This window comes from Eleginops maclovinus, chromosome 7, assembly GCF_036324505.1.
Source record: "Eleginops maclovinus isolate JMC-PN-2008 ecotype Puerto Natales chromosome 7, JC_Emac_rtc_rv5, whole genome shotgun sequence".
NCBI lineage: Eukaryota > Metazoa > Chordata > Actinopteri > Perciformes > Eleginopidae > Eleginops > Eleginops maclovinus.
Genome location: NC_086355.1, coordinates 17,916,786 through 17,943,295, shown reverse-complemented (window position 1 = coordinate 17,943,295; position 26,510 = coordinate 17,916,786). Strand labels below are relative to the sequence as shown.

At 38.5% G+C, this 26,510-nt stretch overlaps 1 protein-coding gene across 1 annotated transcript; it reads left to right on the top strand.

The window, feature by feature from the left end:
• Positions 1 to 25,937, top strand: wnt10a (wingless-type MMTV integration site family, member 10a). The gene is made up of 4 exons (XM_063888630.1): positions 1 to 430; positions 2,064 to 2,329; positions 8,406 to 8,779; positions 23,742 to 25,937. The coding sequence occupies exons 1-4, from the start codon at positions 360 to 362 to the stop codon at positions 24,288 to 24,290; spliced, it is 1,260 nt and encodes a 419-aa protein (XP_063744700.1). The 5' UTR covers positions 1 to 359; the 3' UTR covers positions 24,291 to 25,937.
• Positions 25,938 to 26,510: the final 573 nt, after the last annotated feature.

The window sequence follows — 26,510 nt, the reverse complement described above, 5'->3', positions numbered from 1 at the left end:
TCAGTGCGCCTATCTGCTCCTGCCGTCTCTCATCGGATGTTATACCAATGCAAACACATCGGAAAAAACACCGGGATGTATACGGATGTGTATGAGAGCGATAACTCTGACTTTTCCTCAAACTTTTAGCAACGTCCTCCATTCAGTAGAGGTGGATGAAACTTTTTTTTTTGTGAATGAGTATCGCGCCGCTGGCTGCCACATCTGGACGTCGTCGGAGCTGTCAAGTCCAGAGCCAACGTTTATCCGGACCTGAGCTGACCTCCTTCCTGTCTTTAGTGCTCCCTTAAACTTTAAAGCGGAATACTGGACTTTAAACTCTTGTCTCTTTATTTTTGTAACTTTTTTCCACAATTACAATGCACAAAATGGAACACTCGGTCCTCAGAATAACATGCGTCTTGGTGGTTATCTGTCTTTTGGATAAAAGGTGAGTTGAGTTTAATATGCAGTTAAATCCCACTTGGAAAATGTATCATATGTTGGTTAAATGAACTAAAACAGTTTTTTATTACATGAAACTTTGATTTTTGCTCATCATTTTTTTTATTAAAACAATTCTGCTTTAAAGCTAATTTAGGATAACTTAAAAGGATGGATTGAACAAAAAAATTAAAGAATGAAACCTTTAAACGTTTAAAAAACGTTTAAAATCTTTTGCAAATTAGTACTTGCCATGCATCATTCCCAAACAATGTTGCCAATCAATAAAAAGTTGCCCTTTGGAAAGACATCTGTTGAAACAGGTCTACTGTCAAAGCAGGAAACACAACAGGTAGCAACAAAAACTGGTATTACAGTACGTGCAATGCCACCTTAATATATGCATAAGATCATTTTGTGTCACGGCATGTTTTATTTTAGAATGTGGTGACAGTTAAAGCTATTTTTTTATTTTATTCAGGAAGTCAACTTTTTTTTGTTTGTTTAAAAATGTGTGCACAAGAAAAACCTGCAGATGTTACATGTTGATGGAAGCTAAGGAAAGTAAAGTTTCTGCAGCTGTATTAGTGTCTGTGAGTGTTACTGTTCCCTCCTCCCTCCACCTGGGTATTCCTGTGTACATGTCAGAGTGCATAGAGATGTTGCGTATGTCTGCCCACAGCCATACAGTACATGCTCCTCACTCGTGTGTCTGGTAATACACACAGTGTGACATACAACCTGTGTTTTACTTGAAATTATACTGGAAAGAAAAAACTGTGCACCTCTCGGCTCCATCATCAGTGCAGCATGTGTTTTCCTGCTTATTGCTGTTAGTGTTTCTCTGTGAAGTAGAAAAAGGGCTTTGACCGCTGTCAGTTGAATTACTGTTGTTCACATGATTGATCTGCAACAGAGGCAGCAGACAGGGACACACCTTGCAGCGAGAAAAGTCATTGGATTTACATGCTAACTGATTTACTGAGGTGAAAAGTGACTGTGTGTCTAAAACGTTTTCTAGAACAATTGATTCATGCCTACAGTTAATATGTAAGTAAGTCAATTCTGCTCCCCTCAGCTTACCCACTTTACAACGATTACATTGCATCAAATTGAAGATCAGTAAACCGAATGTGAAACACAAAATCGAACTGAAACAGAATGTCTTTGTAGAAGGCTTTAGCACATTGGTTTAAATAGTATTAACCCACATGTTTCCAGGGACGAAGGGTTTTACAGATTTAAAAAGCCGCACATTAGTTATTTGTCATATTTGGCTATGTCATTTGATCAAATACATTTATTGATATCATAATCAATTGCCTTAAATATCTATCATATTGAGCACCACTTTGCATTATTACGCTGAAAATTAAAAGCAAATAAATAGTGCACATTTCTCTTTTAAACCACAAGCATGTGGTAACTGTTTAGCAACTATCGACCCACAGTATGTGTATTATTGTGGCTTTTGTACAACACTGGATCAACTTGTCAGGATATGTTTTATACTGTGGGAACTGAACACTGTTGTGGCACCCAACAAACATTTTTCAGAACTCTAATTGAACTTTTGTGAGTGACAAAAGATTTATGAGTTTCCGTCTCTGTCAATAACCTGACCTATGTGGTCCATGCAGGGTAGACTCCAATGAAATCTTGGGCCTGAAGCTCCCCAACATCGACCCGATCCTGAATGCCAACACCGTGTGTCTCACGCTGCCGGGTTTGACGCGGCGCCAGCTGGAGGTGTGCATGCGCAACCCAGACGTGACTGCTTCAGCAATCCAGGGAATCCAGATTGCCATCCATGAGTGCCAGCACCAGTTCAGAGGGCACCGCTGGAACTGCTCCAGCCTGGAGACGAGGAACAAAATACCCTACGACAGCATAGTCTTTAAAAGAGGTCAGTTTCCCATCACAATACCATAGCGACCGGCCAACCCTAACCCTATTGTACAATTTTAATTGAATAGATTTTTTGTGAAAGCACTTTGGATGTCTTGAATTAAAAATAGTGGTCAAAGCACAAATACGTTTATTCAAAGTTGATCAAAATATAAGAGTCTCTTAAGAGAATCCTTACAAGGTATTTTGAATCTCTTACAAGACTCCTTGAGGTGTAGTTTACAGAGGTGAGATGTCACCACAAAACACCTGAAATAAAATAAGGAAGTACAAGCATGGAGTTCAAAGGTTTTGGTCTTCAAACAGGCTGTGGTTTCATCCTCAAACACACTTTGATACAAAACCTTGAAAGGAAAGGCTTAGAAAGAGTAGTTGCCACAAAGAAACATGTCCGAATCAAGCGTTGATGTAATATTGTTCTCCTAACACATTCACTTGGTTTGGGATAGTTTACCTTCACACATACGATGACATTCTTGAATGTTATCTTACAGGTGCAAAGTCTCCAAGTGGTTAGTTTTTCCTCTAGTAACAAGCAGACTTATATTTCTAACCCTCGCTGTGTCTCCTAATAGCCTGGACAAAAGAGCAGGTAACTTCAAAAGCATTTAGTCACCTAAAGATTATCAGACCTCATGCAGATCAGTTTTCTCTGATGGTTTGTAGAGCTAGAAGCTTTGCAACTAAGCCACAAAGGATGAAAGAGGATCTTTGGAGTTGAGAAGCCCTTTAGATAGACTCATCCCAGGTTATTGACTCGAAGAGGCATCAGTTTCTTAATGACAGCGCCTGGATAGATGACCAGTGTGGTTGGTAGTTCATGTTCTAAGATGAGTTTGCAATTATACCATATCGGAAAGAACAAAGTGCTTAGAAGCTGAATTATTAATCGATAAGTATGCCAATTGCATCTGAATCTATCGTCAATTGACTGTTGAGGCTTTACTGGTTGAGAAGTAAATTATTTCAAGCACATCAAAGTGCTCCGTTTGCATTGAAGTGTATTGGCTTGTGTATGACAATACCTATTTGTCATTTAAGTATTGAATGTATTTAAGACTTTTATCCAAGCCTGTATTGTTGAATTGTTGATGGAATTCCCCCGTCATAACACAAACACCTGATTAAATGTGTCAGATCTTTCCCGGAGGGGTGTTGCTATAATTGAGGTTCTCCATGCTGTATGCAATATGACACACATTTTTCAACCCTTACTGAGGACTTCACACCTTGTTGCCTCTGTGGATCTTAGAAAAAAACAAAAAACTATTAACTACTGTGTATACTAACACACCTCTGGTCATACTTTCACTCCTCACTGACTCAATGATGGGCTGTTTGTCATTATTAGAAGAGGCAGTTGCTGGTTCTCTGGAATCCCTGGTTTGCCTCGGGTGCAGAAACTCCAAACCACTGACATAAACAACCTCTTAAAATTGGATGATTCATCTGTTACATGTTGATACGTTCACAGAAGCTCCACAGAAGCTAAAAAATGGATACAAGTTAGCGTGCCGCAGTTATCGTTGCGTGCAGCTACTGCATCAGGGAGGCGCTTTCATTGAGACAGATTTAAAGATGTGGATTAAGTGGAATTGTGGAGATTAACAAACATTTTCAATATAACTGCCTATAGAAAAGTAAAGCATCAAGTCTCACACAAGGCTTATGTATACCTAACTGGTATTTTTGCTTTATAAATAATATCCGGTTTTAGCCATTTAATCCATGTTTACACAAAGCCATTCTACTAGAGCTAGATACAAATGAAATACTTATTTGGAATATGCCATTTTAAATATTCATGCAGAGATTTCTCAAATCTACAAAGTTTTAGAGTTGCATATCAGGGGCTCTGCTTTGCTATGTTTGTTTGGTGTCTTATTTTACTACATCAGCGCTGCTTTGATCCTCTCTGGCTCTGCCACGTATCTCTCTGCTGATGGATTTGGATAATTTTTATGGGCCCCGTTTAGCTTGCATCAAAAACTAGGCTAAAGAGGATGTTAGGCAAGACATGGATAGACAGAAATAGGAGAATCTCCCTCTCTTTCTCTGTCACTGTGTCTGTGTCCCACCTCACTGGGCTGCTCCTAATGCTTTTACTTCCCTTGCCAGTGCAAGTGCTTGTGAATTTGCTCTCAGCACTTTCCCAACTCTCGGCGGCAAAGGCATAAACCAGTTTAGTTGGTTTCTGTAACACAAAGTGACAGTTTCCTTTGAAACTTTAATTCATTTTGTCACTTCCTTTGCCATCAGTTCAGCCGGGCGTGTCGCAGCTGGTAAATTATTTGTTAGATTGATTTGCTCCTGGTCTACCGGGGGCTTGCTTTGCAGAGCCTGGCTTAAAACAGGCCAAGAGCTAAAACAGGCTTTCTATGTCTAAGGATATGCCTAAGTGCAATCCCTTTTACTCCCCGCTACCTTGTGTGTGAGGGTCTTATTATTATTGATTTTTTTCTGGTCTATAACCAAATTCATAATTGACCTAAATTACATGTTGAATTTTATAGCTTCTAAAATATTTGTTCATTTTGATCAGAATAGTTTTATGAATAAAGAGCAAAAAAATATTATTATGTTTGTGTGTTAAACGGATTTACAAAGTTTCTTTCAGTCTTTAAGGTCATCGTTTGGTTTTTTTGGACTATCATTTTTAATGTTTTGGTTGAGTCTCATCGCTGTCATGTTTCCAGGTGTTGAATTTAAACTATTTTCAGAACATTTGCTGTGATATATTATCTTGGTGCAAATATTCTGCACCAAACTGCAGAAAAAGTGAAGTTTGTGAAAATAGTGGAGCATCCACATTTTAAAGAGCCATATATTTCCATCAAGACATGGTGGAGACCAAAACAGAGCAAACAAGATGAATGATTATCAGACTTGCATTCATCAGGCGCATATAAATATGCAACCTTTTCTAATTAACTTTTCTTTCTGTTTAATGTACAGACGAAAAGTAATGTGCTATAACGTATATATAAAACATTAAATCATAAGCCAGGACAGGTGACGCAATAAAGACCAACTGTACAAGGTCTAGGGTGGACATCAGGGTAGATGTATCAATCAAAACAATGGAATTCCACACAGGAGACTCCTGCTTGTGTTCGTAAAGACCACAAGTCAACGTGCATTTTTTGGTATTTAAGTTCTTTACTTAAATAACTTGATAGTTATTCTAACCTATACCATGATATTTTCCTGCACAAGCATGATTACCACTGATGTTATTTGACATTTGTAGAAGAATTCGTAAAAGCATTCAAAGTAACTTTTGGTAAGTTCTCCTAACCATTGTTTAAGATTTTTTATGATGTCATATGATTCAATGTTAACTGTAATGTTGCTCTATATCTGCTAGATGTGTTCATAAGCAACTTGCTAGCAAGTCGTCATATCAACCTAAAACTGTTGATATGCCCATGTTATGTGTTCATACTAAACTGTGTAATGCAGTTTTGAGGGTAAGGGTTTGAGCATTTTGACACACTCTGGGCAATGTCGGCAGCTTGTTGGAATTAAAACTCCCGAAAAATCAACTTGCGTCTGGTCGGCTCATTTGGTCGGACTGAAAACAGCCTTGCAATAAAACAGCCCTGCATTAAAACAATGCAGTGGATGCCTTAGAGGGGGGCTTTTTTAAGGCCTGTTTAAGGTTAATGTTTTTTTGACAGACAACCCGGCAAGGTTTTTCCCTTCCAGATGATCTAGAGACAATTGGCCATACAAAAGTTGTGTTTTGGGTTTTTTATTTCTGCACATTGACTTGGAAATACTTTTAAAAAAGCAGTATGGTTGCATGGGAGAACCACAGACTTGTCACTGCCTAATGGATTAATTTCTCAATTACTGGTAATTGCACTGCCTTCGCCTTGTTATGTGTTCAGTGTCAAGTAAACAAAAGTCCAGAATGACAGCATATGTGTCATACAAAACAACTAAATAACATGAAGATTACTTAAATATACAAATAAGGAAGTAACATCAAACAGGGCAGTTCCAGTTAATAGCCTTTTATTCAACAGCAACAAGCAGCCTGAATCATTTCCCCTTCAAGCAGCGTGCTATAAACTCCTAAGTGGTTTCTTTTCATGTTTTCTTTACAAGTTTTCATTTTAATCTTCACTGTTCTCTGCACCAGTAAGTGACTGCAAGAGGGACTGCTTTTATAGAACCTGACGGCACCATGCTCAGAAACAGTCGGCTGTGATCCAACTAAAAACGCTGTAGAGGGTACGAGCAAGCGCTATCACTTCCTCTTTCAATATTCAAGGATTCCACAAATTAAAATGGATTATTTTTTGTCCCAGAAATAAATCTACGCTGACAGCGCTAATGTGGATGTATTTGTACTGTATATTGCCAGTGCAATTGTGTAAATGAAGATCAACATGGCTGAGTTTTCCTCATTACATGTGCCGCGTGTAAGTAGCTATTGAATCGAGAAAATGATGTGTTTAGGTATAAAGGCAAATCCTGTAGAGAGATTACATGCACACAACGTCCTTTAAGCCAATAGGAAGTGATAACAAGGCAACAAGCTCTGGTGTGGCCTAATCAGCACAATCTAACCTAGATATATGAAAGTACAGTAAAAGTTTGACCTTTATTAGCATGAATCGAAAACTGTCAAAAACTGATAATTGGATAAAAGATTGGCAGAAATGGTAAGGCTGGGAAATAAGTAATATGGAAACAAGATAATGAGGATGTAATGGTAATGATGATCTAATGTTGTCTTGAGTAAAGGCGCACCACTTTACTTAACATTGGTCTGACTTGGCTCATTTTAACTGAGTTATCGATGCTTAATATAATTTACAAAATGTTGAAAACATGCAATGCACAAACACTTGATTGTTTTCTAATTGTATTTGTTTATTTTATTTCTAATTATTATGTATAATTCATTAACTTATTTATTTGAGACCAAAATACTCCTGATAATAGTTTTTTTTTCCCATAATTGAGCAGTATGAGGAAGGTATTGCCAAATGTCCTGTATAAAAAGAAGGAGACACAGCCCTGCTCAGTGTGGGAGTCCTCTGAGAGTGCTCTGATGGGAGTGGTGGGGGTCTGTTCATGTTCACATGGCCCACAGGGACGAAGTACGCAAGTGTTTTTTCGAACACTTAATCGTTATTGTCCCAGATGTTTTTATGAGTCTTGGCATGTAACGTGTGAATAAACTGTTTTGTGTATCTTTATCCAAATAGAGCAAGTACAAAACTGAGTTTTAGGGATCAGAAAATCATTTGGCATCTTAAATTTGTATCACGCAGCTTCGCAGCAAAACTTTAATGAGGGTAATGTAAACATTGTGTTACTGTTCCTCATACTGTTTTAGAATATACCCTTAGAGGGGAAATATACATTCCACATTTGACCCATCCTAGTGTGAGGAGCAGTGGGCTGCCATTATGTACAGGGCCCAGGGAGCAGTGAAGGGAACGGTGCCCTGCTCAGGGACATTTCAGTAGCACTTGGTTTTTCGGGAACCTGAACTGGTGAACTTCTGTTTCCCATCCAAGTCCCTATGGACATCGCCACAACCGCCTTAAAAATTATAGCCCAACTAAACTTGTAAACAAGTCATAGTAATCTGAATTGGGTCTGCATTCAAATATCCTCCATTCTCCTAATCCTTTCATTCCACCTGACAGGTAAATGACACATGCACACTGGTATGTTCTGCCTGCAGGTTATTGGACATTTGTTGGCACTTAAAATTAAATTGATCTTTTATTTTCGTAAAAGGGCCTCTCTAGCCTCTTCTTAAACAAAACATGTCACATTGCTGAATTTTGACACGTGTCAGCTTTCAGCGACTTTTCTTTCCAAGTGAAGTAGAGTGTCAGTTTAGAGAGTTTAAACTCCATCTTCCTCTTGGCCATTTTTACTGAAAACACGTCTTTGACTGAGCTTCAAAACTGTGTGTTATGAGATGTCTTTTTAAACAACAGTGCTTTATTTCCCAATCTTTGTTTCCTGATTGTGACAGTTTGTGAAATGTTATAATTCCAATTTAGGCTATATAACAGAGAAACTGTCCTGTCTTTTTACTGCAGGATTCAGGGAGAGTGCCTTTGCGTATGCCATCGCAGCGGCAGGCGTGGTGCACGCAGTGGCAAATGCTTGCTCAATGGGTAAACTGAAGGCCTGCAGCTGTGATGAGAAGCGACGTGGTGACCAGGAGGCTTTTCGCATTAAACTGCACCGTTTGCAACAGGAGGCCATCAACCGGGGAAAGGGTATGGTCCACGGGGTAATGGAGCACTTCCCTGCCGACCTCCCTGGACCCCAGGACTCCTGGGAGTGGGGCGGCTGCAGCCCAGACGTGGAGTTCGGTGAGAAGTTCTCCAGGGACTTCTTGGATGCTCGTGAAACCTACAGGGACATCCACGCCCGGATGAGGCTGCATAATAACAGAGTTGGGAGACAGGTGAGGAATGAGGGTGTTTAAGTGTATGTGTTCTCCATGTTCTCTGTTCATCAATGGCCGAAATCGTACATTTAAATATTGTGCTGGGATTTCATTACTCCAGATAGCATGTCGAATGGCATTTAATCACCTTGAGATCATTAACTTGGCAATTTGTGGCTTTTTCCTTCATATTGAAGGGGCACTCCAGCAATTGTACACATGATGTCCAGTTAACATGGCTCAAAGAAAGCCACTAAGCCAGTGCCATGTTTTGTAGCTCTAAACTAGTTTTCTAATGTTCAAAATTAACGTTTATAAATAAGGTTTTCTCAACTTGGGTTTTGAGCTTTGCACGCTTTTTAAGACAACTTGGAGACTTTTAAAGGGGTTTCCCTTTCCTGTAGTGTGTTATGCAGGTTTCCCTTTAAATGGCATGCAAAGTCTAAAATCCCAAAGTTCCCTTAAGAGGGAGTTTCTCCCACACAAAGCCTTGATTGGACTTCTTTGTTTACTTCAGCGACAGCGTGACATCACTTTGTAACCCTTGCGCTGTTATTGACTAGTGCTCTAACACATTGTACGTGATAGGCGGTGGCGGTGCATGTCTAGGCTTAATCATAAATAAGCCGGCTGACTAATTGATCCGGGTAGAATGTTTCAGACAGAGGGGTATAGATACATGCTGCAGCACAGGCAGTATGAGCAAAATAAAGCACTCTTTAAACATTAAAGCATCTAAACTTGGCACAGAACAACAAAGTGCAAATATGAAACCTGAAATAAGCATATTAGGAACCCTTTAAGACATTTTGCATTTTTCAGTGAGGGAAGGTCTAAAGAAATAGTCTTTCCAGCTGCATTTTGGGAAAGGCAGGCTCAAGTGTTTTTTTGAGCTTGACCCATACGTAACTAATGTCAGGCCTGTGCTTCTGTATTTGAGACGATTTAGAAGAAAACAGAAGCTGTAAGTGCAAAAGGAATACACTGTTATTAACAATATATAACCACAAATGAAATACGGAAGAGGTTAATATTTGTCCTAGTTAAACGTTCACTCACAGCCAGCAGTGCTCTATGTCTCTACACACCTGTGAAGGAAAACACAGTTTGGGACATTATCTCCCTCTGCTATCAGTGTAAATATTACACTTAGATATGATTTATATAACAAAACACATTACCCAATAAAACAGGTGGAGAATGGGTGGGCCGAGTGCTACCGGGCCAATGATAACGCTACGGAGTACAACACAATCTGATTTTGTTGTTAGGTCAACATTAGCTTGTCTTATTATTACATTACTGTTTATTTCTGCTAGCAGAGACTGTATGTGTGTGTGTGTGTGTGTGTGTGTGTGTGTGTGTGTGTGTGTGTGTGTGTGTGTGTGTGTGTGTGTGTGTGTGTGTGTGTGTGTGTGTGTGTGTGTGTGTGTGTGTGTGTGTGTGTGTTTTTACTCGCCAGTTCAAGACCTGCAAGAATAATAACAGTGAATACGTTCTTTGAAAATAATTTCAATCAACCAAATTGGACTTTCATTATAACATTTTATATTTATTGGAACAAATTTGATGAAATATGTTTCAAACAGGAATTAGACCTTATCACAACTACAGTTGTGTCCTGTCGAAACATGCCATAACTACTACTAGAGGTCCCAATCCAACACCATTTGTGGCACCACAAAGGCAGCGAAATTAGTGTTTTTATATAGAAAAACTGTATATATTTAAACCTTCATGGACCTATTATGCTGTTTGGTTTTTTACTTTCATGTGAAGTGTTATATAGGTTTTTATGCATAAATGGTCTTCAAAGGCTAAACTCCCAAAGTTCACACCACAGGAGTTTTGTTTAGTTTTAATACGCAAAGAAGAACATTGATAGGTTGCATGATATACAGGGGGGTATATATCATTATGAACTTTGAGTTCAACTAATCATCTTGCATAGCTCCCATCTTCTTTGCCCTTTTACCCTTTCTCAGTGTAAACCAAAGGGAGGTAACTGAGCCTGTTTGTTAATGTGGCCACAATGGGAATTCCAAATATCAATGTTCTTTTAAGTATTAGGAATTGCATAAATATACGCCTTTGAAGATTGCATTACCCAATACCGATGTCTGAGGTAACTTTATGCATAATTTAAAGTTATTGTAATGATTGAGTGATATTTCAAAAGAAATTCTCAAATACTTGATGCTGTTAAAGTCAAAAGAAGAAATCAGCAAATGATTATTTTCATGGCTTTATTTTGTTATTTTGCATAGTTGCAAAGTTACATAACCTACCAGTTTGGGAGCTACAAGGCCTGTACAAATTTACCCTAGCTTGTGCTTTCACTTTTTTGATTGGTTGTTTCATGCCTTCATCTTGTTGTTACTTCAGGAAAACTCCAATATTTAGTTTCTTTCATTTGTAAGGACTTTTACAAAGCATTAAAAGATTAACCAATCTCTTTTTGACAGCTCAGGGAAGCTGCCAGTTTGGAGTAACTTTGTTTGATATCATGGTGGTCGTGTCAGCTTATTATAGTGTGAGCTCAGTCATGATGTCTAAAAAAAGTTACGGTTCTCAATGCTGAGATTTTTTATCTTTAAATGTGTCTTTCAGGCCAAGAAAACTCTTTTTCTCACTTATACCAATACAAATAGTTCTCTTGTAGTAATCAATATATTGTAACTAAGACATGCTATGACATAATCAATAACCATATTTGGCATCATTGTTGCTCTGGTTTTACTTTTATTTTTGACCAAGCCAAACAATTAATTTTAGGTTTAACAACTAATCTAAATCTAATTTACTGAAGTAATTAACCACTTTAACTATTTAAGGACCGAATATCCCTACGACAACACGCTCCTACAGGGTTTTTGCCTGAGGCAGTGGAAGTCAAGAGATGTAAATGACAGTGATAACCCTTGACAACACTCAGTACTGTGGTGGAACAGAGACATGAAGCGACCGTAAATCGCTCATTGTTCCCCTATTTCCTCCTGAGTAATTTGGGCCTGTATCTCTCCATCAGTTTACTTCTGGTTTCCTTGATTATGCAGACAAAACACAAATGTGCAGTGCGTCAGACAAACTCAACAACAGCTGGTTTCCCTGCAATAGCTGTACTGGAAGAAACAGTCAAAGAGGTAGAACTGGTGACATAAGTTCCAGTCAGTGCTGACTTGGAAGAATAAACATTTGGCGGCGGCCAATATGACATGAGTAGTAATGGGTAGTAAAGGGTTGATGATCCAAGGTAAAAATAATTTGTCTTTCTTTGGTGACAGGCAGAGTCACATTTTGGCCTCATGTATGTTCTCTTTACTCTGCCTACTCTGGAGTCTGCATGCTTGAAGCCCTATGGATGGCAGACTTGTATTTGGTCCCATTTTCAAAACAGGTCTAATCCTGCTGTATCTTTCATGTTAGTTTGCAGCAGTGTATCCTGTCCAAAGGCCCTTAAGCAAGACAAACGAAGCCCACTGTTATTGAGAGTTGGTGTGAAATTGAGTCTCTAAAATGTAAAAAAATGTAAATATTAAGTTGACCGCTAACTTTTAATACTATGTTTTAACTAAGGTATGATGACACACAACATTTAGCCTAATAGTCAAGCATTTAAAAGCCTTTTTTTTTAAATTATACAATAGGCATAACATCAATTAGATGAGATATATGACTATTATAGAAACGTGGTTTGCCAAAGCTTACAAATAAAGACATCACTGCATTTTTTTCTTTAATGACAGAAATACTTCTTAAATTGTAGAGTTGAAATAAAGCTACTGGTTCATTTCTTTTATAGCAGTTTAATGGCATGATAAAAAATGCATTAGTGAGTGGGATGTGTTATGAATTTCAATAATTAAGATGCTAATATGGTGTTTTATGGGAGCCATATCTCAAAGGCAATGTGTAATCTAAAGGCCAAGTTTATAAAGTAAATTATTCAAATACATTTAGACAAATGTCCATCATATTTCACCAATAAGTTTATCAAAGAAATCCAAATGCCCTGAGGAACATCTTTTACAATCTGAATATGTAATCACATCCTTCAGACTTTAAAAAACACAAATAGTAACTCAAAGAAAACAAACTGAAACTGGCACAATTTAATTTACAGTTAGATTTTTCCGGACTGTTATTTAAAAACTAAATGTTGGCTTTCAGATTACTCACAATAAATTGAGTTTTGCTGAGTGCCAAGCTGCGAATTTCCAGGTGAGCGAGCGGAGGCATCAATCAAACAAATGAAACTTTGACTCAAAGTCATCAACATCAAAGAGGCTGTACCTTGCTTTTTTGGAAAAGATTCCAGTATCATCCAGCGAGCAATAAATGACGCCCAATGCTACTGACATTTAAAAAAAAATTCACACAGTCTTCACAATCCGTGGTGACTTTTTTAATCAAAGTTCAAAGCTGAAGACCTTTCAGTTTTGAGTTAGATCTTTTACATTTGTGTTGCACAGAAGGGGGAATAAATGGTAAAAATGTGTTGAGAACTTCTCAACTACGCTGTGAAATAAAAAAAAAAATAGCTTAATCTATGTATTTCACTGAAAATGAAACATTAAATTGGGGACAATATGAGCTTTCAGTTCAATGTCAATAGAGATGCTTAGAGGGGCCTGATTGACTTGTTAGGTTTAGGGTTGGGTTGGTTGCTTGTTATAGCTAACTAATGGCTGGAGATTAGCAATTAAATGAATGTAATGTACAGAGGCTATTCCTGGCTATGGAGAAAGAGAGAAGAGAAAAAAGAGCAGGTACTGGAAGACAGAGAAAAGAAGGGAGAGACTGAACAAACTGTGTGAGTCATCGAAGAGCTGTTAAACCGTAAAATACCTTGCACCTTGATGACTTCAAGGGTATAGAAAGCCGCAACAAAGCCCTTCCAAGACCTTGAAACAAACACACATACACACACACACACACACACACACACACACACACACACACATTCATACGGCCCCTAGAATCAAACAGAAAACACTGACAGGTGGGGCCTCAAAATAATGCCTACCCTTCCCGTATCTCTTTCCTCCCCACCGACCCGCCACTACCGCCGACTCAACTCTCTCCACCCCACTCCTCCCCACCACACACCCCTACCCCCCCTCTGAGAGAAGTAGTCTTTAGGAAGAGGAATGCGGTGGTTTTTCAGCGGGGTGTGCATGTCGCCTCATGCCCACCCCAGGGTTCTCACGACGTTCCGTCTTGTTTTTAGCCCTAATTAGTGGCTGCTGGCAGTTTGGAAACAGATGTTTAAAACTCTGCAAAAGATTTTAGACTTCAAACAACGGGGCGGAAAGTAGAAAGAGATTCGCCCTTCCTTCCCTCCCCTTTTCCCCCTCTCCTGCTCTGCCTCCTCTAACTTCTCTCCAGCAGGGCTGATTACAGAAATAATACTGTACACTAAGGAGGCACAAGAAGTCAATGCGGAGGGAAGGTCAATATACATATGATGTCAGACATGTAATGTAATACAAACGTTAAGTTACTTATTGAAAGGAAATAGTACAAAATAAGTAAGTAAGTACTGAAAATAGATGTAAACGTTTCAAATATTGTAAGACAAATATCCTCCAGGGTTAAAGTTGTAAGTATGTTGTGTTTTTTCTAAGTTAATATTCATGGCTCTACTTAATGTGAAAGTTGCTTGACGAGGGTGATAACATTATTTCTATTCAACACATTTTTTTTCAGATGAATATGGATATATTAATTCAATGACAGGAAGTCCTAATTATGCATTTTTTTAAACTGAAGATGCACAGTTCAGCCCTCCATTGTGTTGTTGCAGTGAACCAGATTACACTTCTGTTCAGTAGTTTATAAAAGGGGTTTTAAAAGCCTTACTAGGTGGTAAACCTAGTTGAAGAGCACACCTCAAAACATACCCCTGACATGCTTTCCTGTGTTCATGTTGCACAGCTTAGAGCCATACAGAGTTTCTGTTCAATCATGTCTGTTCATTAGGCAGGTGGTGACAATGCTGGCTATGCAACAGTCTGTTATGTTACTGGCAAGCGTTAAACGTGATAATTACAATTTACCATCAGGGCCTGACTTAAGGGAAGTAATAAAAGGTTGTATCCCCCATTTCAGGAAGGAAACTATGCATTTCAACTTATTTTGACCCCCTTCCCATGTAAACAATGGATTCAACCTGTGGTTCGATTATTGGAAACTTTGTAAAACCCTTGCCCTGACTCTTGAAATCACAAGGATATTGATGGCATGTTTTTTAGGTATCTATCTTTAGGTATTTTAAACTCTTGATCATTTCAATAGAACCAGTATATGAGTGGAGGTGCATATTGAGGGCATTAAGTTGTAAGAAGGATTACAATTAAATCCCTCAGCTCTGATTGGATCACTCAAAAGTGACAGTTGGCCTCTACCCATACCACCTTTTGTTAAAACAGAGGCATTACACAAACACCTTGCTCTTTGGGAAATGTACTCAAATGTTTTAGGGACTGACATCAAAACACAAACATCCATCATTTACTATGATGTTGCTATGCTACCTACTACAACCAACAAACGGTAAAGAGCAGTTGTATATGATGATAGGGGTTAGCTAGCTGCGAATTTGACTACAGTAAAATCTATATTGGAATATTACTGGTAGAAAAAATAAATGTTTATAAAAAATTGTATATTTAATATTTATCACATGAAAACATGCCTAGGAGTTAGCATTTCTTTGTTTGTTTTTAAGAATGACTGGTTCATTTCAGGTTCAGGTTATTTATTTGTAACTGTAGGTAGATATGGTTTGCAGATAAAAGAAAAGGGGATCCATTATGACACACATTCTAAAGCAACACAGACAACAGGCACATCTCTAAAAGAAGTACCCCCTGCTCTGTCAAATTTAAAAACATTAAACAAGTGATATTAGAAAGTCTTTGTCTCTTTACTGTAACAATTTAAATTTCCCCTCTGTCGGACTAATAAGGTATTCTGATTCTGATACTGAAACCACTAGTACAAACATGAGCAATCCGCAAAGTGAATTATTAATAAACATTACATTAATAAATAGGCATTGCTTCCATAGTATCTGTGTGACACTGAAATAACTTGTTAATTTGCACAATGACTGCTGGCATATAGCTGTTTTTATACTGCTTTGGGACAACTGGCCTCCAGCCCGAAGGAAGAAGCTTAAACTCTGTGTGTAGAGGGTTTCAGGGAAATCGTGCAAGTCGTTTCTTTCCTGGATAACTGCTGACAGACAATGAGACAAACAGACACACAAACCAAGCCAAAAACATAACCTCCTTGTCTGGGGTAACACATCTAGACTAGCACCCCTTCAAGCTTGATCCAAACCAGCAATAGTGGGACTCATAGGATCCTTTCATGCCTGATTTAACCTTTGAGCAATGACAAACTGCTCTGCAGGGCCTATTCACGTTAATTCATTGACTCAGAACCCACGGAAAAGTAAAGTGTGTTTGATCGAAAATAGCAACATTAGTGCGGGGTTAGTCCTGTGCTCCTCAGAGGCCATTTCATATCATCAGTGGTGTGCAGAGCATTCCTCAGTCCTGACAGTACAGCGGCGGAGCGTTTGATCTGACCCACCACATACACCAACAAATGCACACACACATGCATGTGCATATGTTCCCTCCTCTACTTTACTTACACACGTAAATATACACAGAGGCAAAGGTTTGATAGTAAAAGCTCAGCAGGTGGAAGTGCTTACGCTGCTAATAACATTTTATTAGTCTCTAAATAAGAACTGTGGACATTGTGTGCAATTAACAGTGAGTAAATACTGCACAGACAAGTACACACAAACACACTCTAATGTAGTTCTCACTGTAAACTGTAGAAATGCTTTTCTCAGTAATTGCATATCATTGTGTTTGCATGTGTGCGTCTGCATTTGTCTGTGTACGCTTAACTGTTCTTTTGAAGTGAGGCGTTTGATTTGTTTAAAGTGATGTCTGGGCTTAATGTGCTGCTGTGGGATTTGTTTGTGTGCTTTGATATCGCCTTGGCTTTCTGCTTGGCTTTAAAGGTCGTTTAGTAGATTGTCTTTGAACTGACAAACGCAAGGCAGCATGCAGTCTAGTCTGTTGTTTATCAACGAGAAGGGTCGATTATAGGACACAGAAATTAGATTAGGATTTTCCCAAAAGCGGTTAGTGGTGATGACACAGGGATTGGCCAATGATTAAGTTCATTGTGCCTAACAGAACAGGGAATAAAATACACATTTATGCCTATTGGTTCAGGTCTGCGCAGCTTGTTTGCTAGGAATAAAGCAATAGATTGTTACAGTCTTGTATTGAAAGTTTTGATATTTAATTTGTAATAGAATCAAGATGAAATTAAAGCATTTTATACTAAACCTTTAGTCCAATAAATCCGATCTTATCCAAAGGCAATGCCCTTTCTTGTAATTAACAACAATGTTAACACCATTCCACCAAGTTTTATAAAATCAGGCCTGTAGTTGTTTGGTAATCCATAGACAAACAGATAGATGTTTGATCACAAATTTGGCAAATATGACTATTTCTGGTGTGGAATCGTCATTAAAGTTGTGACAAGAATAGACAGCAATTGTTCAATTTCAGTTGCTTGTCTCCATCAGAGAATGTGTAATGTGTAATGTGTTATGTGTGTCAAGCAGGACTTTTCCCTCTAAAAATAATCTATGCTGTAAATTATATCCTGCTTATTCATTACCAATGAGTCAGAGTTGAGTCAACTAACTCTTTATATTCAGCTTGATGACAAAATCAGGACTATATGACAAATCAGGTCTAAAAGGAGTGTGGTAACACTTTCATCTTTGGCATACTGCAGGATTGTAGTCTTAAGTATTAGGGCTGCAGCAGGCACATGCATGTTGTGAAAGGGAAAAGTAGGCTCATTAAGTTTGTATGTTCTAGAAAAAGGGTTGCTATAATTATTATCTATTGCCATAGGGAACATGAGCAACCTGTTTCAAAACTGATCGTTGACACGTGTACTTTTTTATCAACAGAACATTTTTAGTCCAATGGTGAATGTTCTTTCTCTGCCTTTGTTTTCTGGCTTTAGATTCTGCCTGCTTTTTGCTTCCAAGTTAAGCAAAAGCATCAGATTGCGGTACTGAGTCCAGACACCAGCTCTGATCTTTAATTTACTTTGTCCACTCCTTCATTGCATGGTAGTCTGCAGTGCTCAACTCCATTACGCTGTACTTTTCCCCAGTCTACTGTAGCATGTAGCCTGCAGTCCTAATCTGCCACCAACATGTTGTATTTGATCTCTGTCTGGGGTTGTTTTATAGACGCCTCTGTCTTACTCTCTAAGCCAATTAAAACTTGCCAGATGTTTGTTTTCTAACTGTGGTCCGCCAATGACTTTGAAGCAATTACCCCGCTCATTGTAAGTGCAATGTAAGCCAATGTGTAAGCAATGGAGGAGCACGTATTAGCAGGTTTTCATTCCCAGAAATGACATTTTTTATTTTTAATGGTAGGTTGTATCACGGGCCATGAAAGATCTCTTTACAATTTGGCGTGATGCATATTATTTTAAAATTATTGTGAAAGTCTGCCCTATTCAAGTAATCTTCTACTTTTTAATAGTCTCATCTATTATAATAATGCAAACGTTTGTTGAACTTTGGCCGCTGTCGTTATCTACATATAACAGGAGTTATTTTCTTTGCTTAACACGGTATCCTATTGTATTTTCTCAATCAAGGCTTCAGGCCATCACCGTTCACATTAACATGCACCACAGATAACAGTTAATTTGTCACCAAATAAGCTTTCGATAGCTTAAATAAAGTGATTCAAGCTTTGTTAGGTGTACCATATTTGAACATTGTCAAAATAATCACAGCTGATGAGAGGTTGGATTGGATTGCTGATTACAATCTAATCTATAGCTAATAGCAGCAGGACATGATGACTGAGCCTCAAAACAATGTCAGCTAGACTGATGATTCTAAAATGCACACACACACACACACACACACACACACACACACACACACACACACACACACACACACACACACACACACACACACACACACACACACACACACACACACACACACACACACACACACACACACACACACACACACACACACACACACACACACACACATCAAGTTTTGATATCAACAGATAATCCCAAAACCATCTCCCCCTACTGTAACCCTTCCTATCTCCTATCTCCCCCCCACCCCCCTTAACCTGCACATTTACACTACACCCCTCTTTACCTCATTCACCCAGTTCCTCCTCCACCGACCCTAAGAGACCTCAGGGCTAATTACAACAGGGCAACAATAAATCACTGCATCAATTTAGTATAGTAGCCAAGTTAGAATTGTAAACACAGACAAAGAGACAGACACCCAACATAGCCCTAGGTGTTGATGAGAAGAAACAGGAAGAAACCACACAATCTTAAACCTATTATCTGAGCATTAATAACCAGGGAGAGAAATGAAGTTCATTTTTTTGGATCAATAAAGACTAAAATATCCCTAAACCCACACTGACTTCCAAAAGTCAACAAGGGAATGATGTGAGCTCATTGTTTGAATTGTTACCTAGTTATTGGAAGACAAAAGATTACCTGCACCTAAATTGGTAAATATGTTACTCTTTTACTTTGCCAGATACTTTAAAATTACATTTAAAATGTAACAGAATTTAGATAAGGTAAAACTAGGTCTTCGTTTGTTTTGTTTCTTTCTCCTCTCGTACAAAATGTACCTGTGTTCCCCAGTGTTCTCTTTTGTAAGATGGATCAGCACTCCCCATGTCATACTGACAGACCACTTTTAATATAGCATGAGCAGATTCCATATATCTCCCATTAACAGTTTGGATTGAACCTCTTTGCCTTTCGACTACACGTGAAAAGACTATTTGACATTTCCCCATCGTTCTTGTCACCCGGAGTGATTTTCTTTTGTTGGGGTTTTAGGAAGCTGGCAAAACTTTTATTAAGCTGTGCGCAGTAAGAGAACAGGGTGTGCACCATGCGGATAAATCCACCCTGAAACAGAACTGACAGATGCTATTCCTTTGATGTAAAATAAATCTCTATCTCTAAACTGCACTCAGTAGAGGGCAGATCTTCACCAGGTGTGTCTGATTTTCAGGAAGGGCATTATATGAAGATTCCACCATTGTCCCAGAACTGTCTACAAACAGTCCTGAAACACCATTCAACCTTCCCAAATTGAATGTAAACCATGACCAACTGCTTTACTTTGTTAGGATTAATATGTTCAAAAGTGTGTTCGTTACTGATTTATATTGAGGTAATGTATAGCACTTTTTAATTTTTCAATTGCTTGCTTTATCAACGGTAACAGGTTGGACTTTAGCTGACTCACATTTTGTAAACCTCCTAACCCTCACCGACTTTGAGAGAATAAATCAAGCTCATTGGAAGCTGAGTTATCCATTTATAGTTACACGTTTTTTTCTTTAACATAGCCTGCATTTCCAAGGAATTTATTAAGTGAATAGTGTGCTCCATGGCCACAAATTACAGTATTGTTCCTAATACTTTGTTAAGCTATATGTGTTAAAAAAACAAACATGTTTTTTATCATTTTACATTGAATTTATGTAATGAACGTTATAATCAAACCATTGCTGGCCTTACCAATGGTAACAACTTGGACTTTAATTAAGTAACATGTTGTAAACACCATGACCCTCACCATAACTGGTGTTTTCTGACAGAACAAATCAAATTCCTATGAAGCTGAATAATCCATTTATAGTAATACTTTTTAACATAAATTGTAGCCCCATTTATTGCACTCCTTTGCAAATGTAGCCAAGAATTCTGTTTCTACTGTAGGATATTAGTGAGCCAAGTAAGCAGTTTAGATTAGATTTAACGCTCTCGGTAACAAAAAAGCCCAAAACAAACATGTTGATGATTTTTTTATACAGCTATGTATACATTGATTCGACATTAGGATAATTACAAAGTTATGGTTGCCAACATGGTCAAACAATATTAGGCGTAGGGGTATTGTGAATGGTCAAGACATGCTGTCTCATTTAAACATCACGATTTTAGTTAAAGAAGCATTTGGCTCAGAATTGATGATTCATGCTGAAAAAACAATTAGGCTTTTTTATCCCCCGACCCCCTCCTTAAGTAATATGACAAAATGTCATTAGGCTTAACACTTTTCAGCGTTTTAGTTGTTTACCGTCCTTTGAAGCCCCGATCCTGCTGTGAATGTACCTTCAAACAGCAGCAATGTGGATGCAATTATGACTCCTGGGTCAGTTTGTCCCTTTAAGGTTTAAGTGGGTTGGAGAGTTTTATGATTACAGACCTTGCTGTGTGTTTAAGGCCAGCACGTTTGTGATTCTGGGGTTGCCTTTCCCCTGATGTAAAAACTGAACCGAACGTTGCAATCTGAACTCAGTGCAAGTGCTGTTTGAGCTATTATAATGTTGTTTACTATAAAGTCTTACAGCCTCTCCTCACCAGATCACAGCTTCCTTAAACCTTGTTTTCAACACTCTAATTAACAGTAGAGCCGTGTTTATCCAAAATGCATACTTCTTACTCACTTTATGTTACCTTGACAAGTGGACAAAACATGCAGGAAAAGAATGAACAGATTTTGTGTTAATTTGTTTAGTTGTTGTAACCATTAAAAACATTCAAATGTTATGCAACACTGTAACTAACGTTACATTTTCTATTAACACTTGGTGGATTTGACAAGTGATAGTTACACAAACGTATGTTAATTTACTTCATTATTATTCTATTTTATTGATAGCATACTACTTTTTGGATGGTGACCGATCACCAGAACCTACTAACTTTAGCTTTGTGTCAAACAACTGTGTTTTTCTTTTGTTACCCTTTTTTCATTCTTTGTTCATTCCAGATGAGTGAACAGATGAGTCAAGCTTTATTGATCAGTATTTCAGTTTCTTATCCACAATTCCGCTCATTCAAGCTCCAGAGTAAAGATACAAGAATTTTTTTTACAGCATGCAAACCAAGTCGTCAAAAAAATGTCAACTCCCTCTGACATAACCCCAACCCTTACCCTAATCCAACAAAGGAAAAATGTCAATTAATGTATCAGATTTTTCGGGCTTTGGATTGACCCACGAAATACATACAAGAAAAATCTCAGATCTCTCCCATCTCTATATTTTACTGTTTATAAACTGCATTCCTATATTTGCTTCTTTAATTGATGAGATACTGGATATGTGCAATTTCTTAAAGGGGCCATTGTATGCTTATTGTTTTTGTGCATGTAAATGATCTGCAAAGAGGAAGTTTTCCTCCCACACAATCCCCTTCTGCCTCAAACAACTTGATTGGACTCCTTTGTTTACTTTTGTAACATAATGACATCACTATGTTACACTTGTACTTCCATTGGCTGTCATAAGGGTAAGTGGCGGGACATCTCTAAGGAGTTGACCAATCACAACAGAGACAGCCAGTTAACCAAATTTGGCTGAAAAGAGGATGCAAAGAGGTACTGCAGCACAGGCAGTATGAGAAAAAAATAAGCACTTTTTGAACATTGAAGCACCTTAACACGACATAGAAGAGTCACAAAATACACATTTTTGCACAATTATCCGTGTGATACTCTACTTGGAAGATGTGTATGTTTTAAAGCAAAGCAAAATACCAGACATACAAACAATAAATTCCTCTACTTGTCTTTTTAAATTACTTTTTAGCCTTGCCTTAATCTCCATTGGAGGACACTAAGTGGGTTGTGGGTGACAGCCATGTTTTGTGTCTGCGGGTATGTGTTGAGATTAGCATTATTGCTAGCACATGTGTGGAATGTGTTGAACTGTGCAAGTGTCCAGCATGTGTGTGTGTGTGTGTGTGTGTGTGTGTGTGTGTGTGTGTGTGTGTGTGTGTGTGTGTGTGTGTGTGTGTGTGTGTGTGTGTGTGTGTGTGTTGATAGGGGCGGCAACAGCAGCAGCATCTGTCAGTACGGTGGGTGGCCTGGTGTTCCTGTTGGGTAATTGGATCTTAAAGTTTAGAGCAGGTGATGACTGATTTAAGCACGCACACACACTTGGATACATGCACATAGCCTTCAGGGAATAATATTGGGATGGACAAGATTTATGCTGTGTGGGATATACTTATCTGGTGTGTGTGTGTGTGTGTGTGTGTGTGTGTGTGTGTGTGTGTGTGTGTGTGTGTGTGTGTGTGTGTGTGTGTGTGTGTGTGTGTGTGTGTGTGTGTGTGTGTGTGTGTGTGTGTGTGTGTGTGTGTGTGTGTGTGTGTGTGTGTGTGTGTGTTTGTGTGCTTCTGAAATAGTTGGGTAGGTCTTGCAGTGTTGCAGTATCATGCTCTAACGCAATTATACAATTGTGAATCTCTCATTTGTGTTTATTCTTGTTTTTACATGTAGATATTCAACAGACATCAGAAACATTATTTCAGTGCTTAAAAACCTTTTATAAGATTTAAGTAGTTCCATTGGCGAACATTAAACTATTAAATATAATTATCTAATGTGCAGTTACATGTATGTTTGTCCTGCGTGGAGTCATTACCTAAAGCCAAGTTATGAATAATGACTTTACTGTCTGTTTGGGTAAAGACTGTATCCGTATGAGTTATTTGATATCAGTATGTTTGACAACAGGCTCAGAGTCAGACCACCTGGCTTGTAAAATGCGGGACCAATATTCCTTCAGGGCACTATCTGTCACACACTATACGGTGGAAGAGTGATCTACTTAGAAGAAATAACAAACACATTTTGATTCCCAAAAAATCTATTTTGCCATATGACATGCAGTCTGTACCTGTGTACATTAAACCTAAAATGTAGCCAGTAATCAAGAAAGTCATTAATCCATCTCAATTTCTTCCTCCCCCCCTCCACCTCCTCTCACTTCCTCCCTCCATCCCACTCTCTCTTTGTGTCTGTCTCCATCTGTGTTTTTCCCAGGTGGTGCTTGACCACATGAGAAGGAAATGCAAGTGCCACGGGACGTCAGGGAGCTGCCAGCTAAAGACCTGCTGGCAGGTCACCCCGGAGTTCCGGGTGGTGGGCTCCATCCTCAAAGAGCGCTTCCAACTCGCCACCCTCATCAAAGCTCACAACCGAAACACCGGACAACTGGACCACTCCAACCACAACAACAACAACCACCACAATCACCATAACCATCACAACCACCACCACCATCACCATCATCAGAACAACCACCATAACCACCATCATCGACGGCGGCCGAACGTCAACGAACTGGTCTACTTCGAAAAGTCGCCGGATTTCTGTGAGAGGGACCTAGGATCAGACTCGACAGGCACGCAGGGCCGGATTTGCAACAAGACCAGCCCCGACATGGACAACTGTGAGAGTCTGTGCTGTGGGAGAGGCCACAACATCCTGCAGCAGACGCGGAGCGAACGCTGCAACTGCAAGTTCCACTGGTGCTGCTATGTGGTGTGCGAAGAGTGCAGGATAACAGAGTGGGTCAGTGTCTGTAAATGAAGAAACACACACTAAAAGACTGTACACAATAAAGAAAACAAAGAAAAATATACTTTTTTAAAACCAAGGATATTCATTTGAAAGGGGTGTATGACTGTTATATATTTGCCCCGTACCTTTTTGCGATGGACTGCTGTTTTCCAGAAGCGGGAGATCTTTGTGTTAAGCACTTGATCAAGCAGAGAGATAGATGTGCATGATGGTAAAGAGCGTGCATATGCAAATTATGTCTAAAGCTGCCACAACTTGGAGAGTTTGGATGTTCACTGCCTTCCTCTTGAGACAAAGGAACGTAGTTTTATCAGATAGTAATCTGAAAGCTAAGAAATCTGGGCTGATGATGATTGACATACCAGCTGCATGAGATCCAGGTGTGCAAATAGGAAGTTGAGAATAAGCAGTAAATTGCATGCAAAAAATAAAATACTATTTCTATATAGCACCAGCAGTATGGAAAGTCTGAGACAAATAAAGACCTTTTCCCACATCAGGATTCACATTCACAGGATTTGACACAGCCCAAAACACACCCAGAGCACTTAAGGATTTAGTGCCTTGTTCAAGGGCAGTTCAGAAGTATCAATGTTTTTAACAACTATCACATTTTCACCAAAAATAACAGCAGGAGACTTTCTTGCTCCTCTGATATGTTAATGTAAATGTCAATTTTAGTATGTTGTACGCATAATGTGTAACCATGCTAATGGTGATAACACCCACGATACGTTCACACAAATCCCCAAAAAAGACTGGACTATATAAGTTAAAGGAGCAATTACAGCAACAATGAAGCTAAATTCAACCAAAAGACTACAAATCAGCTACAATAGAGCACTAGCCCTGTACACGCTAAGGTTAGCCACCCTAACTCAGAGCACAGATTGTCCAAAATGTTCCATGTGTTGTGTGTGGTGTGTAAGAGGACTGTGAGTACACAGTGCACAGTAAAACTTCATTTAAGTGCAGTTTTCATTTTCAGCATGATATGAACAGAATTGTAAATAAAATTGAATAATGTTGCACAAATACCATCAATAAATGTAAAGTGCCTCGGGAAACTGAGCGCAAGTGAACAGGCTTCGGTTACTAACACTATAAACATCCTGAGCTGCCATCGATCAGTGTTTCCTGTTTTGTGATGCAATTTACTGCGTGCGACACTGTAAGCTTCTTGTGATATATCCACACTCACCTTCTTCACACTTCTTCCATGTGTGCAAAAATAGAAACTATCATGTTAACTTTTTAAAGTATATTTACAGCAAAGTTGATATGAATGTCTCTTTAAATGTATTTGAGTGAGGCTCCTTATCAGGCAGTGTAATTTATTTTAGCAAATGTGTTTCTGTGTTGAAAGCAGATGGGTAAAAAAAAGAAAATCTGGAATTGTATTTCCAGTGTTATTTTGATTTTCATGAGTAGTTTGCACATACAGAACTGTGTCCAGGAAAACTCTGGGAGATATCAGCAATATGCATTTTTTCATGTCATAAGTGTAAAGTATGTATGTATGTATTTTTATGTTTTAATATCGCTATTATCTAAGTTATTTTATTTTTGTGGATAACTTAATATTTGTAAGACAATAAAGACCATAATATTGAGGGGCTTTAATGTGATGAATAATAAAATACACAAGAGCAGTGTATTTGGTAAGAGAACCGTTTTGTGTTTATTTTGTCACAAATCAGCATACTAATGATGATTAATCCCTAATTTAATATGCTACAGAATGTAAGGGTTACTTTAAAGGTGTTTCTTCAAGTTTCCATCTGAATTGGATTAATGATCATTAGTTTATCTAGGTTAAAGTATAACAGCTTCATTATATCAGGCGTTTATTAGCAAATACTTTAGCTGTAAAGGAATCAGGAAAAGTTGTCGTAAAGAACCAACCTAAGCATTAGATACAGGTATGGAATGGTGTAACAATGGATATCTTTGAAGAATGACTGTCTTGTTGTTTCTACAGTCTGTGAATGTGCTACAATGGCAAAAAAAAGCACACATTTGGAGAAACATGCTGCACTGTTCCAAAAATGTAAGCTAAAAACACACATAAGCCAAATCAGAGGAAAATTAACAAACATCTTCACCAATACATGAAGAAACAAGAAAAATCCAATGACATAATCAGGGTAATCTCAGTTTGTCTTTTTTAAGAATGCTGAAAGTTCCTCCAAAGCAACAGCAGACAATATACAGCTATTTGTATTACTT

Coding starts and splice junctions, on each gene's coding strand:
- wnt10a (XM_063888630.1), top strand. CDS start 360: ATGCACAAAATGGAACACTCGGTCCTCAGAATAACATGCGTCTTGGTG. Junction 431..2,063: donor ATCTGTCTTTTGGATAAAAG/GTGAGTTGAGTT, acceptor TGGTCCATGCAG/GGTAGACTCCAATGAAATCT. Junction 2,330..8,405: donor CAGCATAGTCTTTAAAAGAG/GTCAGTTTCCCA, acceptor TTTTTACTGCAG/GATTCAGGGAGAGTGCCTTT.